The following is a 13,987-nucleotide window of genomic DNA, read 5'->3' as shown; positions in this document are numbered from 1 at the left end:
AGAGTAAATGTCTGTAGGACAAAAATCTTGAGTGTTGCTGCTCTTCCCCTGCAATCATCAAGCTTGGCCGTTTTTCAAGGCTTAAAAAACAAAAAAACCCCAACAACCCCTAGTAGCTATCAAAAAAAAAAAAAAAAAAGCCAAACCCATTGCCGTCAAGTTGATCCCGACTCATAGCAACCCTATGGGATAGAGCAGACTGCCCCATAGAGTTTCCAAGGAGCGCCTGGCGGACTCGAACTGCCGACCCTTTGGTTAGCAGCCATAGCACTTAACCACTATGCCACCAGGGTTTAGGTCCTCTAAAACAGAACCACACTGTTCAGAAGTCAGTGACCTGCCTGCTTTTCTTTATTAAAACCAAACAAAAAACCAAACCCGTTGCTGTCGAGTCGAATCCGACGTGTAGCAACCCTACAGGACAGAGCAGAACTACCCCAAAGGGTTTCCAAGGAGTGGCTGGCGGATTCGAACTGCTGACCTTTTGGTTAGCCGTCTGAGCTCGTAACCACTGCGCCATCAGGGCTCGCTTTTCCTTATTAAACGTGATTATTTATAACACAGGAAGTTCAACAGGATCAAGAAAGAGGAGTGAAAGGCAGTACTTGATTCTCAGGGACTACTGAAAGGATAGTTTTTCACATTTATCTTAGGAACGATGACATTTCAGGAAGTGATGTTAGTTTTTAAAATTCCTTTGTGATGCGGAATATAAGAAATGATTACAGAATATGTAGAAATAACTTCCTATAAAACCAAAACTCATTGCTGTTGAGTCGATTCTGACTCATAGCGACCCTATAGGACAGATTAGAACTGCCTCATAGGGTTTCCAAGGAGCAGCTGGTAGATTCAAACTGCCAACCTTTTGGTTACCAGCTGAGTGCTTAACCAGTGCGCCACCAGTGCTCCGAGACTTCCTATAGATAAAAAATATTTCTTTAAAAACTTAAAGCATAGTATAGTTATATAATTAGTGTATAATTTGGTCCTAATAAGGATGAGGAACAAAATTGTATTTTGTGCGTCTAAAGAGATATATACTATGTTAAAAATTAACATTTCTGCATTGCTGCTTTGGGTATCATCACAAGTTGCTACATTATCATAGTTGTTTTTAATATTTACAGAAAACCCCTTACTCATACTTGCCAATTGTGGTACTCTCCATCTAATTTTTCCCTTCACACTCCCCTGATAAAGAATACAAAGTTTTAGAAGAGGAGGGATTCTTAGCTTCTAGCACAACTTTGTTCATTTTTACTATGAGGAAACTATTCAGGAGAAATTAAATGACTCCCTCAGGGTAAGGCCATGAACTGGCAGAATTAGGTCTTATTATTCTTTCTCAACTGCTCTTTTAAAACCTAAATAGAGACTTAATTTTGAAAATGACTTATTTCTCTCCTTTCTGTTTGATTTCTTTCATTACAGGCAAGGAAAATAATCAGCTACTACTTTTCTCTTCTCCATTTCTTCTCTTTTTGCTACCTGTAGACAACAACCTCTTTTTTCAGACAACAACCTTATCAAGTCCATATCAAATAGTTTACCAAAAAAAAAAAAGAGACCCTGAAGGGAGAGTATTATCCTACAGAACCATTTTCTCTAAGAATAAAATACTAAACATTTTTGAATACAGAAGTATCAGATAAAAGAAATCCTGACTTAGATCAAATAAAATACTCAGATTTATGCCAGTATTTTCATAAAGACAAAAACCAACAAAAGCCTTTTTTTCCCCAATCGTACTCTTCGGGCAACTCAAACTTTTAAATACTATAAACACTTTTATTAGAAAGGGATTATGTCCCCTTTCTTTTACCTCTATTATTTCCTAGGAACAATGAGAACTTTGAAAAGAACAACTCTTGCAGAAACCACAATAAAGTGGCAACTGCTATGCAATCCTTGAAATAAGTCAACAACATTAAAGAAGAAACCATATATTCCAATTTAAATGAGTTATTTAACATTTATTCCAATTTAAATGAGTTATTTTCTTTATACCCATATTGCAAAGTAACTTCACTGCAGCAGCACTAGTTCATTATTAGTAAGTTTTTATTTACTGGTGGACCCAATGGCCTCAACGAGAATGCGTAACTTCTCACAAGGGATATTTAAAAAAGGAAAAGCCTGGGAAATATAACTTTCAGAAAGAAAAAGCGCTAACATGGGAAACTTCTTGATTATAGATGGAAAATTAACCTTTTTTTGCCTAAATTTGAGTAAAACTCTATTCCTGAAGGTAAATTTACCTTCCTTTTGACCCTCTCTTTAAGTAGCAGAAATAGATAAAGAGCCATTTTAAGCTTAAACGAGTAAATGACTCTTTTATGCTTTTAAAATACATGCTTAATAACAAAGCTTATTAAGAAAATGTTCTGCATCCCACTTGGATGAGTGGCATCTGGGGTCTTAAAAGCTGGCGAGCGGCCATCTGAGATGCATCGACTAGTTCCAACCCGCCTGGAGCAAAGAAGAATGAGGAACACCAAAGACACAGGCAAAACATTATCCCAAGAGACAAAAGGGGGCACATAAACCACAGACTCCATCAGTCTGAGACCAAAAGAACTAGATGGTGCCTGGCTACCGCCAATGACCGCCTTGACACAGAACACAATAGAGAGTCCCTGATGGAGCAGGATAAAAGTGGGGTGCAGAACTCAAATTCTAGTAAAAAGATCAGACTTAATGTCTGGCTGAGACTGGAAGAACCCAGAAGACATAGTCCCCAGACTCTCTGTTAACCCAGAACTAAAACCCTTCCCGAAGTCAACTCTTCAAAGATTAGACTGTACTATAAGAAATGAAATGATACTCACGAAGAGTGTGCTTCTTAGTTAAAGAAGATACACGAGGCTAAATGGGTAGCTCCTGTCCAGAGGTGAGATGAGAAGGCAGAGAGGGATGGGAGCTGGTTGAATGGACACAGGAAACCCAGGGTGGAAAGGAGGAATATGCTATTACATTATAGGGATGGCAACTAGGGTCACATAACAATGTGTGTATAAATTTTTGTATGAAAAACTAACTTCAGCTGTACAACAAAAGAAAAGAAAAAATCCATGCGTAAGAGGCTCCTATCCTCTACCACCACCTCACTCACTTCACACATTATGCCAATTAGGGAGATATTATTATGAGGTTTAAAGCAATGTTTTTTTATTTTTAAACCATTTAACATTTTCATAAAATTTACAGATGCCAGTCCATTTAAAAAAAGTCTCCCTCATGGTTAAATAATTTGTGGTATATCCATACAATGGAATACTACGTGTCGTTAAAGAACAGTGACGAATCTGTGAAACATTTCATAACATGGAGGAACCTGGAAGGCATTATGCTGAGCGAAATTAGTCAGAGGCAAAAGGACAAATATTGTATAAGACCACTATTATAAGATCTTGAGAAACAGTATAAACTGAGAGGAACACATACTTTTGTGGTTACAAGGGGGTGAGGGAGGGAGGGTGGGAGAGGGTTTTTTACTGATTAATTAGTAGATAAGAACTGTTTTAGGTGAAGGGAAGGAGAGTACTCAATACATGGAAGGTCAGCTCAACTGGACTGGATCAAAAGCAAAGAAGTTTCCGGGATAAACTGAATGCTTCAAAGGTCAGCGGAGCAAGGGCAGGGGTTTGGGGACCATGGTTTAAGGGGAATTCTAAGTCAATTGGCAAAATAATTCTATTATGAAAACATTCTGCATCCTACTTTGAAATGTGGCATCTGGGGTCTTAAATGCTAACAAGCGGCCATCTAAGATGCATCAATTGATCTCAACCCACCTGGATCAAAGGAGAATGAAGAACACCAAGGTCACACGATAACTAAGAGCCCAAGACACAAAAAGGGCCACATGAACCAGAGACCTACATCATCCTGAGACCAGAAGACCTAGTTGGTGCCCGGCCACAATCGATGACTGCCCTGTCAGGGAGCACAACAGAGAACCCCTGAGGGAGCAGGAGATCAGTGGGATGCAGACCCCAAATTCTCATAAAAAGACCAGACTTAATGGTCTGACTGAGACTAGAGGAATCCCGGCAGTCATGGTCCCCAAACCTTCTGTTGGCCCAGGACAGGAACCATTCCCGAAGACAACTCATCAGACATGAAAGGGACTGGACAGTGGGTAGGAGACAGATGCTGATGAAGAGTGAGCTAATTATATCAGGTAGACACTTGAGGCTGTGTTGGCATCTCCTGTCTGGAGGGGGGATGGGAGGATAAAGAGAGTTGGAAGCTGGCAAAATTGTCACTAAAGGAGAGACTGGAAGGGCTGACTCATTAGGGGGAGAGCAAGTGAGAGTATGGAGTAAGGTGTATGTGACAGTCTGACTTGATTTGTAAACGTTCACTTGAGGCTCAATAAAAGTTAATAAAAAAGAAAAGTTTATATAAAAAAAAAAAGTCTCCCTCAACCCACATATTTTTTAAGATATCTGTAACAGTATTGGGTCATTTACTCTGTGTACTTTATAATTAGATAGTATCTTTTAAAGCTTCAAGTATGGAAAGTTCATGTTTTCAGAGAATGTTCTTTCTTAGTGGTTGTTAAAAAAGTGATCTTAAAATGTACCCTAGATGGGAATGAAAAGAGAATTATGATTTTGGGGGGGGGGGTGGGGAAACTATTAAGGCAGCTTTCCTTATATTTTCAGTAAGAGTTAAAATGCTAACTTCATTTATAAACAATTCTATTTACTATCTTAAATAATAAGTAGCAGAGGACAGAGAGTGGCTTATTTGTACTTCTAACTTCTTAACTCCCAATGTTCTACTCTTTCCCCAAATCATCATGGTACCTTCTGGTCCCAAGGGCTTTTGAGGGACTCTGGGTCCTTCAATGGGGACTCAGTACTCTAAACAATCAGGCCTAGCGTTATCGCTTTGGTTAGACTTGGATTTGACTAAGTTGCCAAATGAATTACTCATTAATAACCATATACTGTTCTCATCATAAAGATACCGGCTTCATGTTAGTAAATCAGCAATTTCAGTAGATTCATAACAAAACCTTTTACTATAGCTCTGTACTCATTTGCTTTTATAACGGCAAGGTCTTTGGATAAAAATAATAGTAATAGAATTCATAAAAAGAAAGACAAACGTAAACGCTAGCAAGAAGCCATCCAAAGAGGCATCAATTGGTTTCAACCCACCTGCAACAAAGGAGAATGAAGAACACCAAAGACACAAGGTAACTATGAACCCAAGAGACAGAAATGGCCACATAAATCAGACACTACATCAGCCTGAGACCAGAAGAATTAGACGGTGCCCAGCTATAATCGATGACTCCCCCGACAGGGAACACAACAGAGAACCCCTGAGGGAGCAGGAGAGCAGTAGGATGCAGACCTCAAATTCTCGTAAAAAGACCAGACTTAAGGGTCTGACTGAGACTAGAAGGACCCCGGAGGTCATGGTCCCCAGACCTTCCGTTAGCCCAAGACAGGAAACATTCCCAAAGCCAACTTTTCAGACAGGGATTGGACTGAACTATAAGATAGAAAATGATATTGGTGAGGAGTGAGCTTCTTGGATCAAGTAGACCCATGAGACTATGTGGGCAGCTCCTGTCTGGAGGGGAGATGAGAGGGCACAGGGGGACAGGAGCTGGCCAAACGGACATGAAAATAGAGCATGGAGAGAAGGAGTGTGCTGTCTCATTAGGGAGAGAGCAAGTAGGAGCATACAGCAAGGTACATATAAATTTTTGTATGAGGGACTGACTTGATTTGTAAACTTTCACTTAAAGCACAACAAAAACTAAAAAAAAAAAGGAAGAAAGGCTAAAAGTGATAACTTGTTGAAGCTTTTAAGATGGGTGTGCTTCATTAGAGGACACAGGTAATCTAAAATAACACTTGGTTAAATTATCTTATAGCTTGCCACTCCTAAATTGTATCATTTCTGTAAAAAGACCAATAGCTTTTTGAGGGAGGGAAGAAGATAGAGAGACAGGGTGCTTTGGGAAAAGAAAGGGAAAGCTGTAGGATAAACAAAATATTGGTGTATTTAAAAAGCAATATATATATTTGCATTTTAAGTAAACACTCAGGGAATTTATTACAAAATTTCCTTGATGATCCCTTGGTGTAATAATATAGTTCAAATCAAAGATGGTGACTAGAGAGCATGATATCTAAGTACAAGAAAAAAATTCACTTGAAGTGGAAGCTCTAAAATCGGAACTACTAGGTACAGGAGAGTGTACACCGAATATAGTATGCTTTCATCTGTATTTTTTAAAAAGAATATACGTCTATACACATATGCTTGTATATGCAGAGTAATTCTAGGCTACACACAACACTGAGAACATCAGTTGCTACTTTTCACTGTCTATCCATGTGTAGCTTTTACATTTTCTACTATGTGCACGTTTTCCCTACACAGACAGTGATTACAAAACTACTAAAACAAATTTAAATGATTTTAAAAATCATATCAAATTAAGAAAAATGACTGATTTTTTTGACATCAGACGAGAAAACATATTAACACATACATTGTTTTTCTACGCTTCACCTACATAAATTTGGGTATATTTACTTTACGACAGAGTAACTGTAATCTAAAATTCCACATGACATTAGATTGGAAGAAAAAAATTCTTCCCTGGACCTCATTGCTACAGCATTGGGGATTATGGATTGAAACAGCAAGCTAATATTGTTATAGTTCTCCTCTGATGGGCTAGCCATTAGTCACCATTTCTCTCTGAAATTCAAAAAAACATTTCAGGAAATTCAAAAGGGATTTTAAGACTCTTGTTTGGCAGCAATAAATATTACACCAGTTTATTCTGTAGCCATAGAATCAATTTTAACTTCTCTTTGTGGTTTACTTTAGATTTTATCCTGCCAAAGACATTTGGTGTTTTGGTAAAGACAAATTTCAAAATACATGGTGACTAAGCAAAGCCCTTATATAAACGTTGGAATAGGGTTTCATGAATAGTTCCAATGAAAGACTTTGGAAATAAGCAGGAAAAAAAAATAATCCCACACTTATTTTCAGAAAACCACGTAAAAATTTAAAATTAAGTCCTGCTCATTTAAAAACTAGACTAGAAAGCAAAGTTTAAAGAAATGGTAATACATACATAGCTTTCAATGAAGCTGCTTATTAAACATGAGTATCTGAGGCTGTATTCCAACCTTCTTCAAATTGTGCAGCTCAGATAAATGTTTACGGAGAATATTTGCAAGATTACAATATAAATACACGATTTTATTAAGATGACTATATATAATGTATTCTTACCCATAGATATAAAATGACTGCAGTAAATATAGCACACTCCTGATGAATTGTTAGTACACAGTGTTTCTCAGTGAAGTACATACAACCTATTATTAAGCAACAATTACCTAGTTTTCAAATGTACATCTTAGGAAATTTTTAGGATGGAAGGATATGCTGAATCCCCCAATACCCTTTTTGGTTGGTGAAGGTCAGTATGTCTGCAATTCGGAAATAAAATATTTATCTGCGCAAATGTTCTTAGGCTCTAGCATTTCCTTAATTAAAACTTTGCTTCTTTAGTCTGGATATTAATAAGGCCATTTCAGCTAACCATACTTTTAATTCTAGTACAGTATCATATACTATTTTTTCCATTAGTTACTCAAATACACAGCAAGAGTGAAACAAAATCATTAGAAACACTTTTTTGTCTGAAAAAATTCCCAAAGTTAACTTTCAAGGTATCCTGGGGAGCCTCAACTATATATATAGTCTCAACTGCTATACTAATCTGGGCTAGAAATTGTTCTTTATTGGTTTTAGTTCTTTAAGAGTACAAATATGAACTCGAAAGTTCTTTGTTAAATGTATTGGGATTTGTTTCAAAAGCATCTTCTACTCTTTTCCATCATACCAATTTAGTGGATACCTGTTACCACAACAGTTCCAACACAAACATGCATGCAAGGGATCACTCTACAGTTTCTAACTACACAGTTACTGAATACATCCTACCTGTCAAATGGCATCAATGTACATTTGTTATATACAAAAGGTAAAGTGCATTATTAAATTAGTGAACTGACAGATTGTCTGGCTGGACCGTATAGCTTTCAAAGAGACAAATGTGAAATTCTCCCATCAGAACCAATTATTTCAAGAGGTTCCAACTAGCTTTTCCACCCTGTCATTTATTTTTTGGCCATGCTCTTTAGTGCAAATAGGCTTGTGTTTGACTCAAGTTTAAGGGACATGGCAGTTTGGGGCTTTAACAAGACAAACCATAAAATGTGGCAGAACTTTAATACCTTTACAATACATTGCATCTTTTGCATATAAGCAACAGATTAGTGCTGCTTGCAATTGCTAGAAGAACACCGCCAACTATTACAAGGAACCCGTTTCCAAATTTCATACTACTAGCTTGTATTATTACAGTTTTACGTCTGTACCACATTATGCTTGGATTATTATGTGCAAACACCATCAGTGTTTTAGAAGTATACAGTGAACTAGTAATTTTGGTTACTAACTTTAATGTTCAATTTTTTAACTTCTAACATCCAGTTGCCTTAGGAGTTTAACATCGTCAAGGCAGGGATCCTATTACTTTGAAGAATATCATGTACAGTTGCAGCTTCATTATGCTACAAACGACAATAAATAAAATATATATTGCACAGGTAAGAATAGTAGCTTATTTTATAAGATACATGGCATTACATGCTCTAATACCGGCGTTTGGAACTGGACCTTCTTCATTAGATTATGGCTAATGAATTCTTGGGATTTTAAGTACCAAAAAATCATAGCATCATTTCATTTTTTTTTCACTGAATTATACATGAACTATGGAAAATGAAACAAAAGGACTGGCAGATGGCTTATTGATTCTAGAGTATATTTGATTGCCGGTATACATGCATCTATTCGATCTGCAGCTTTGAGATGTTAAAAACTTTGAAGTATATATATAAGGTAGAAAATTTGGCTGTTTAACTAATTCTTAAATACTTAACGAAAAATTAAACAAATCATATTTATATACAATGAATTAAAGATATCTATCTTTAAGTCATATTATATATGTGCATATATACTATATGTGTATATATATAGAGGCATATGTATATCATGAATGCACTGAGATCTTACCAGACTAAAGACCCCAAAAGAAATCATTTAGACCTAATAGGCATAAATATTTTAGAAAGGAAGGTTTTAAGAGAGAATACACAGTCATAGGAACAGTGATGGGAACAATCGAATACTGGAATATTCACAGTTCCAGTTTGCCAAAATCTGACAGGTTATTATTAGTAGGCACTATGATGGACAGCAATAACAATCAGTAGTACAGTAATTCAAGTGCATACCACTCCTTCAGACACCGAAAGCTACTTTTTAGTAACCCTACATAGTTATTTTACATTTGGACTGCTTAAAAATCCTTGCTATTTTTAGTCTCAACACCCACCATGTGCCATTAACTCTAGTACTAACACTATCTTCTAACCTCCAGTTGTTCCCTAGTGATCCAGATGGCCCACAATTACAATGAACTAATGAGATTCCTTCATACTACTTGAGGAAAGGTGAAATACAATCTGCACACCAACGCCAACATATATGTCTGGATTACTGACTGTTCTTAGGTAACATAAGCTAATGAAGTTAATTTGCTTAATTCATACCATGAAGTTTTCTCATTGACCTTACTTAAATGGATCTGGGAATAAACCTCTGGAGAAAAAATACTGTTAAAATAATTTTGAATTAGTTATCCCATAAACCCATTGCCGTTGAGTCAATTCAGACTCACAGCGACACTATTAGGACAGAGTAGAGCTGCCCCATAGGGTTTCCAAGGCTGTAGTCTTTACTACCACAGGAGAAAGATGGGGCAGGCTGCTTCTGTAAAGACTTACAGCCTTGGAAACCCTATGGGACAGTTTTACTCCATCCTGTAGGGTCTCTATGAGTCGGAATCAACTCCATAGCAATGGGTTTGGTCTGGTTTTGGAAACTTTACAGAAGCAGACTGCCCCATCTTTCTCCTGCACAGTGGCTGGTGGGTTTAACTGTCGACCTTACGATTAGCAGTCAAGGAAGAGCTACGTTCTGATCTCAATCCATGCAGCCAACTCTCATCAATGAGAGCTATATTTGGGGACTGAAATCAGTGTCTGGCTCTTAAACATGATAATAGGGGCTTATTATGTGGGAGATGAAGAAAACAAGATAAAAACACAATAATTGTCATTTAGAATAAAATGTAGGTCAAGAGATGAAATTTCAGTCAATCACTAGAGGGTGGGTTGGTCGACATATATCCACTTGTTTTAACAATTGCTTAGGTGTTGAAAAATCTGCTGTGACACTTCCTGGAAAGGAATGTGTAACACAGGTAAATGGGTAAGTTTTGTATAATGTAAACCTCTTTATATATTATAAAGAGCACCCTGGAAAATGTCTGAATTTTCCTTTCAAACATATTTATAACCAATCTTCAAATAATATTTTTCCTAGACTGAAAATTCATATTCTAAATTTTTCTCTTTAAGGAAAAAAAAAATGCTTTTTCTGGAATTATAACATCTGCTGAAGTCAGGTTAACACTGGAAGTGTTGACATCATTTTAGGGGTAGCAATTGCAAAAGTGCTACCAAAATGTATTATTACAGATGTATTTTTATATCAGTTAACTGGTGCACCAACCCCTCTGAAATAGTCTTAAAGAAGCAGCTTGAAAACACCTTGAGTCTATGATACATTTGGGTGTGGGGGGGGGAAGCCTCTCACAACCTTCAAATAAGCACAAAAACTAAAAACCAGGATTTCCATAGCAAAGTCATAGGATGAAGCCTCCCACTCAACAGTGACATAAAAGTAATTCCTGAAACTTTGAGATGTCAGTAAAAAATAAGGTACAATAAGTAGCGATGAAGATGGACTTGTAACTCAGAATAACCAACTAAAACTCTTCCACGGCTTTGATAACGGCAATTATAAACTGTAGGGTTACCACGAAATTAGAAATTATAGACTACTATGATAATTCTTAAGAAATATTATAACTATTTTTACAGTTTCTTTAGCTAGTAAGATTTGATCCTTTTGTGGTACTGTTTAATATTCAGTTATCCAATGGACAGTTAAGATATTTTTACTTTTATTTTTATAAATAAATATATTTACACTATGCTTAAGGTCAATTTCTGTTTCTGTGGTAACTGTCCTACAGCAAAGCTTAGCAGTTTTTAATGAAGTAGGAATGGAATTCTTTTTTGGGACCTTGTGAAATAGAAATTCACACTTCCAATACTAAGTATGTATCTTTTTTCAGGATTATGTCGTAGTGCAATGTAATTCTTATAGTATTTAGAAGGTCAGATGTCATATTTTGTGCTGATTTTCATACTTCAATAGTCTGCAGCAGTTGAAGCAGCTAAACTATTTAGCTCTGGGAAGGGTAGAATTCCCCTAAGAATTATAGTGATCTATGTATAACATGACAATCAGACTCCTTGAAGTATAAACTGCTAGAGGTATTACTAATAACGAAGGGCCAAAAAAGAGGAAAAGCTTCTTCAAATGACTACGGATCAGTACGTCTAGCCAATTTATGATTTTAAATTTTGCCTGATGGAGTTCAAATTCACTCTAGTCGAGGCATTCTTGCTCTTCACCACTGGCCCTTCTGCCATCCATTCTCTTTTCTTTATGGCTGTTGCAAATTTTCCTCATCTCTTCTTCATACTTGATAAAATTTTCCCCAAACCTTGTCCATGCTTTGAATGGGACAGTAATAGTATTACGGTAAGGTGGTCTCACCTCACTTACCTTCAGGAAAATGCCATATTTATTAGAGCCCACATCAAAGTAGAACCTTTTATTGTCCACTCTGAAAGAAGTCCCCTCTGGGAGTTCCACCGGGTCATCGTCTCCGCCTCTTCGTTCTTCTATGTCCCCTTCGCCATAGTCTTCAATTAGCTGAACCAAGGCATCACGGAACTCAATCATGCCTTGTGCTGGGAGGACAATGGTCTGTTCCTGGCCCAAAGTGTGGCCAAAATAACCTATCATGCCAGTGCCCCGCATCATGGTTTGCCTAATCCTCAGGAAGCGGCCCCGCTGATTTTCCTTTAGGTCTAGGTAGTATTTCCTATTGTCCCTTTCTATATAGTCCGTCTTGAGGACACTGTGGGGGTGTTCTTCAGACCCCACCGAGACAGGTGGGGAGGGGGCCGCGTGCTTCTGTCTTCTCCTGGAGCTTTGCTCTTTGCCGTGGCCCTGCTCCTGCCGGTGGCCTTTCAGGCCCAGGTGGGCGTAGTGCTCGATGAAGTCCCCTAGACAGTCCTTCAGCTCCGCGGCCACCGACAGGGAGAGGGTCAGTTTACTCTTTCTGATATTGTCCTGCCGGCCTCTCCCTATCCAGACTTCGGCTATCTTTAGGAACCGGCCCCGGGAGCTCTGCTTCACGTCCAGGTAAAACCTCTTCTTCTGGATATCCACTCGCTTGGAGGCCAGCTCCTGGATTTCGGTGGCGCCTCCAGCCTGATTAGGGGCGGCTGAAGCCCCGTAGTGGGGGTAATGGGAGTGCTGGGCCTGGGGATAGAGTCTACTCTTGCTTAGGCCAGAGCCCCCTACATTCTTGCCTCCGCGGCCGCGACCGCCGCCGCCTCCCCTTCGCCTGGCTCTTTCCATCTTCAGCTGCAAGTGACAAACAGACACACGGGTGGGGGAGAGGGGTGTTGAGAACAATCGCAGGCGCCCCTCGGCCGGCGCTGCCCCGCCGCCGCCCGGGACCCCCAACCGGGCCCCGCTCGCTGGCCGGCTCCCCGGCTCGCGGGCTCCGCGGCTCGCGGGCTCCCCGGCTCGCTCGCTCGCTCGCTCGCTCGGCGGCGCCGCAGCGCTCGGCTCCCGCCCTCTGCCGGCCGGCCAGCCGGCCGGCGGCGTCTGGCTCCGCACCGCGCACACCGCAGCCCTCCGCCTCCCTGGCCTCCCGCCTGGGGCTCGGCAGCCCCGGGGCCCCAGCCGCAGACACTCACATCAGCTCGGCCATCACCGCCGCCGCTGCCCTTCACGGCCGCCGCCGCCAGCTCTCGGCCCCGCCGCCGCCGCCCCCCGCCTCCTCCCCCGCCCCGGAGCGGCCGGGCAGGGGCATCGCCTGTGGCGCCCACCGCCGCCTCCGCTCGGGCGCCCGCCCGACACCCCGAGCAGGGGAGGGGGAGGCGGCGGGGCCGGGGGCGGGAAGTGGACCCCGCCTCCCCCACGCAGCCGGCTGACGGGAGGCGGCGGGGGTCTCGGCTTCTCGCTCCAGGCGCGCTCCGGCGGAAGGCCGGCGCGTGAGGATGGAGGTGCGTGTGAGGTGACCAGGCAGGTGTGAGGTGGAGATAAGGACCAGGGTGGGGGCAGCGTTCTGACTTCCCCAGATTCCGTGGGGATGTAGGACTCCGGCGGCCCCCCGGCACGCGCACAGAGACTACACTTCCCGAGGTGCTCAGCGGCAGCGAGGGGGCCCTGCGCATGCGTCTCGCGTCTCGCTGGCCCGCGCCTGACGGGCTGTGGTGGGTGGGCTGAAGCGCTGAGCGCAGGACATGCGGAGGGCGGGGGCGGGGCCGGGACGGAGGGGGGCGGGGCCAGGGAGGAGAGGCGTGGGTGTCGGTCTCCGCCAGCTGATGCGTACACTGTGCGCCGCTGACGCTGCGGCGTGCGCTCTGCGGCGGGGGAGTGAAGTGTCTAGACGGGTGTCCCACCTGGATGCTTGAGTTCCAGGCTCTGCTGTGAGGCGCCCCACAAGTCGTCCAGCTGAAGGGAAACACCCGCTGGACCGGCTCTTCTCAGGGTAACGTGTCTCCCCCGCTCCTGCTTCCCCGTCCCGCCTCCTGAGCATCCACGAGGGCGAGCGCACGCCGGGCGTCGCGGACCCTGGAGCTACTCAGTCCGGCCTGCAGGCCTCTGGGCGGGAGGGGAGGTCCCTCCGGACAGACAGGCCCGT

The 13,987-nt window shown here is 41.5% G+C and overlaps 2 protein-coding genes across 4 annotated transcripts in view; one reads left to right on the top strand and one right to left on the bottom strand.

The window, feature by feature from the left end:
• Positions 1-12,778, bottom strand: part of PURG (purine rich element binding protein G) — a 40,337-nt gene extending 27,559 nt beyond the window's left edge. The window contains exon 1 of the mRNA XM_003412549.3: positions 11,830-12,778. Within this exon, the coding sequence (XP_003412597.2) occupies positions 11,830-12,693 (864 nt within the window). The 5' untranslated portion in view covers positions 12,694-12,778. The remainder of the gene's footprint in view (positions 1-11,829) is intronic.
• An 888-nt stretch (positions 12,779-13,666) lies between these two features.
• Positions 13,667-13,987, top strand: part of WRN (WRN RecQ like helicase) — a 124,756-nt gene continuing 124,435 nt past the window's right edge. For all 3 annotated transcript variants that reach the window (XM_010592469.3, XM_010592468.3, XM_023551133.2), the window contains exon 1: positions 13,667-13,834. The gene's annotated coding sequence lies outside the window, so the exon portion shown is untranslated. The remainder of the gene's footprint in view (positions 13,835-13,987) is intronic.

Source organism: Loxodonta africana, chromosome 19 (genome assembly GCF_030014295.1).
Source record: "Loxodonta africana isolate mLoxAfr1 chromosome 19, mLoxAfr1.hap2, whole genome shotgun sequence".
NCBI classification, from domain to species: Eukaryota; Metazoa; Chordata; class Mammalia; order Proboscidea; family Elephantidae; genus Loxodonta; species Loxodonta africana.
The sequence above is the reverse complement of the archived record's forward strand: the minus strand, read 5'-3'. Positions and strand labels throughout refer to the sequence as shown.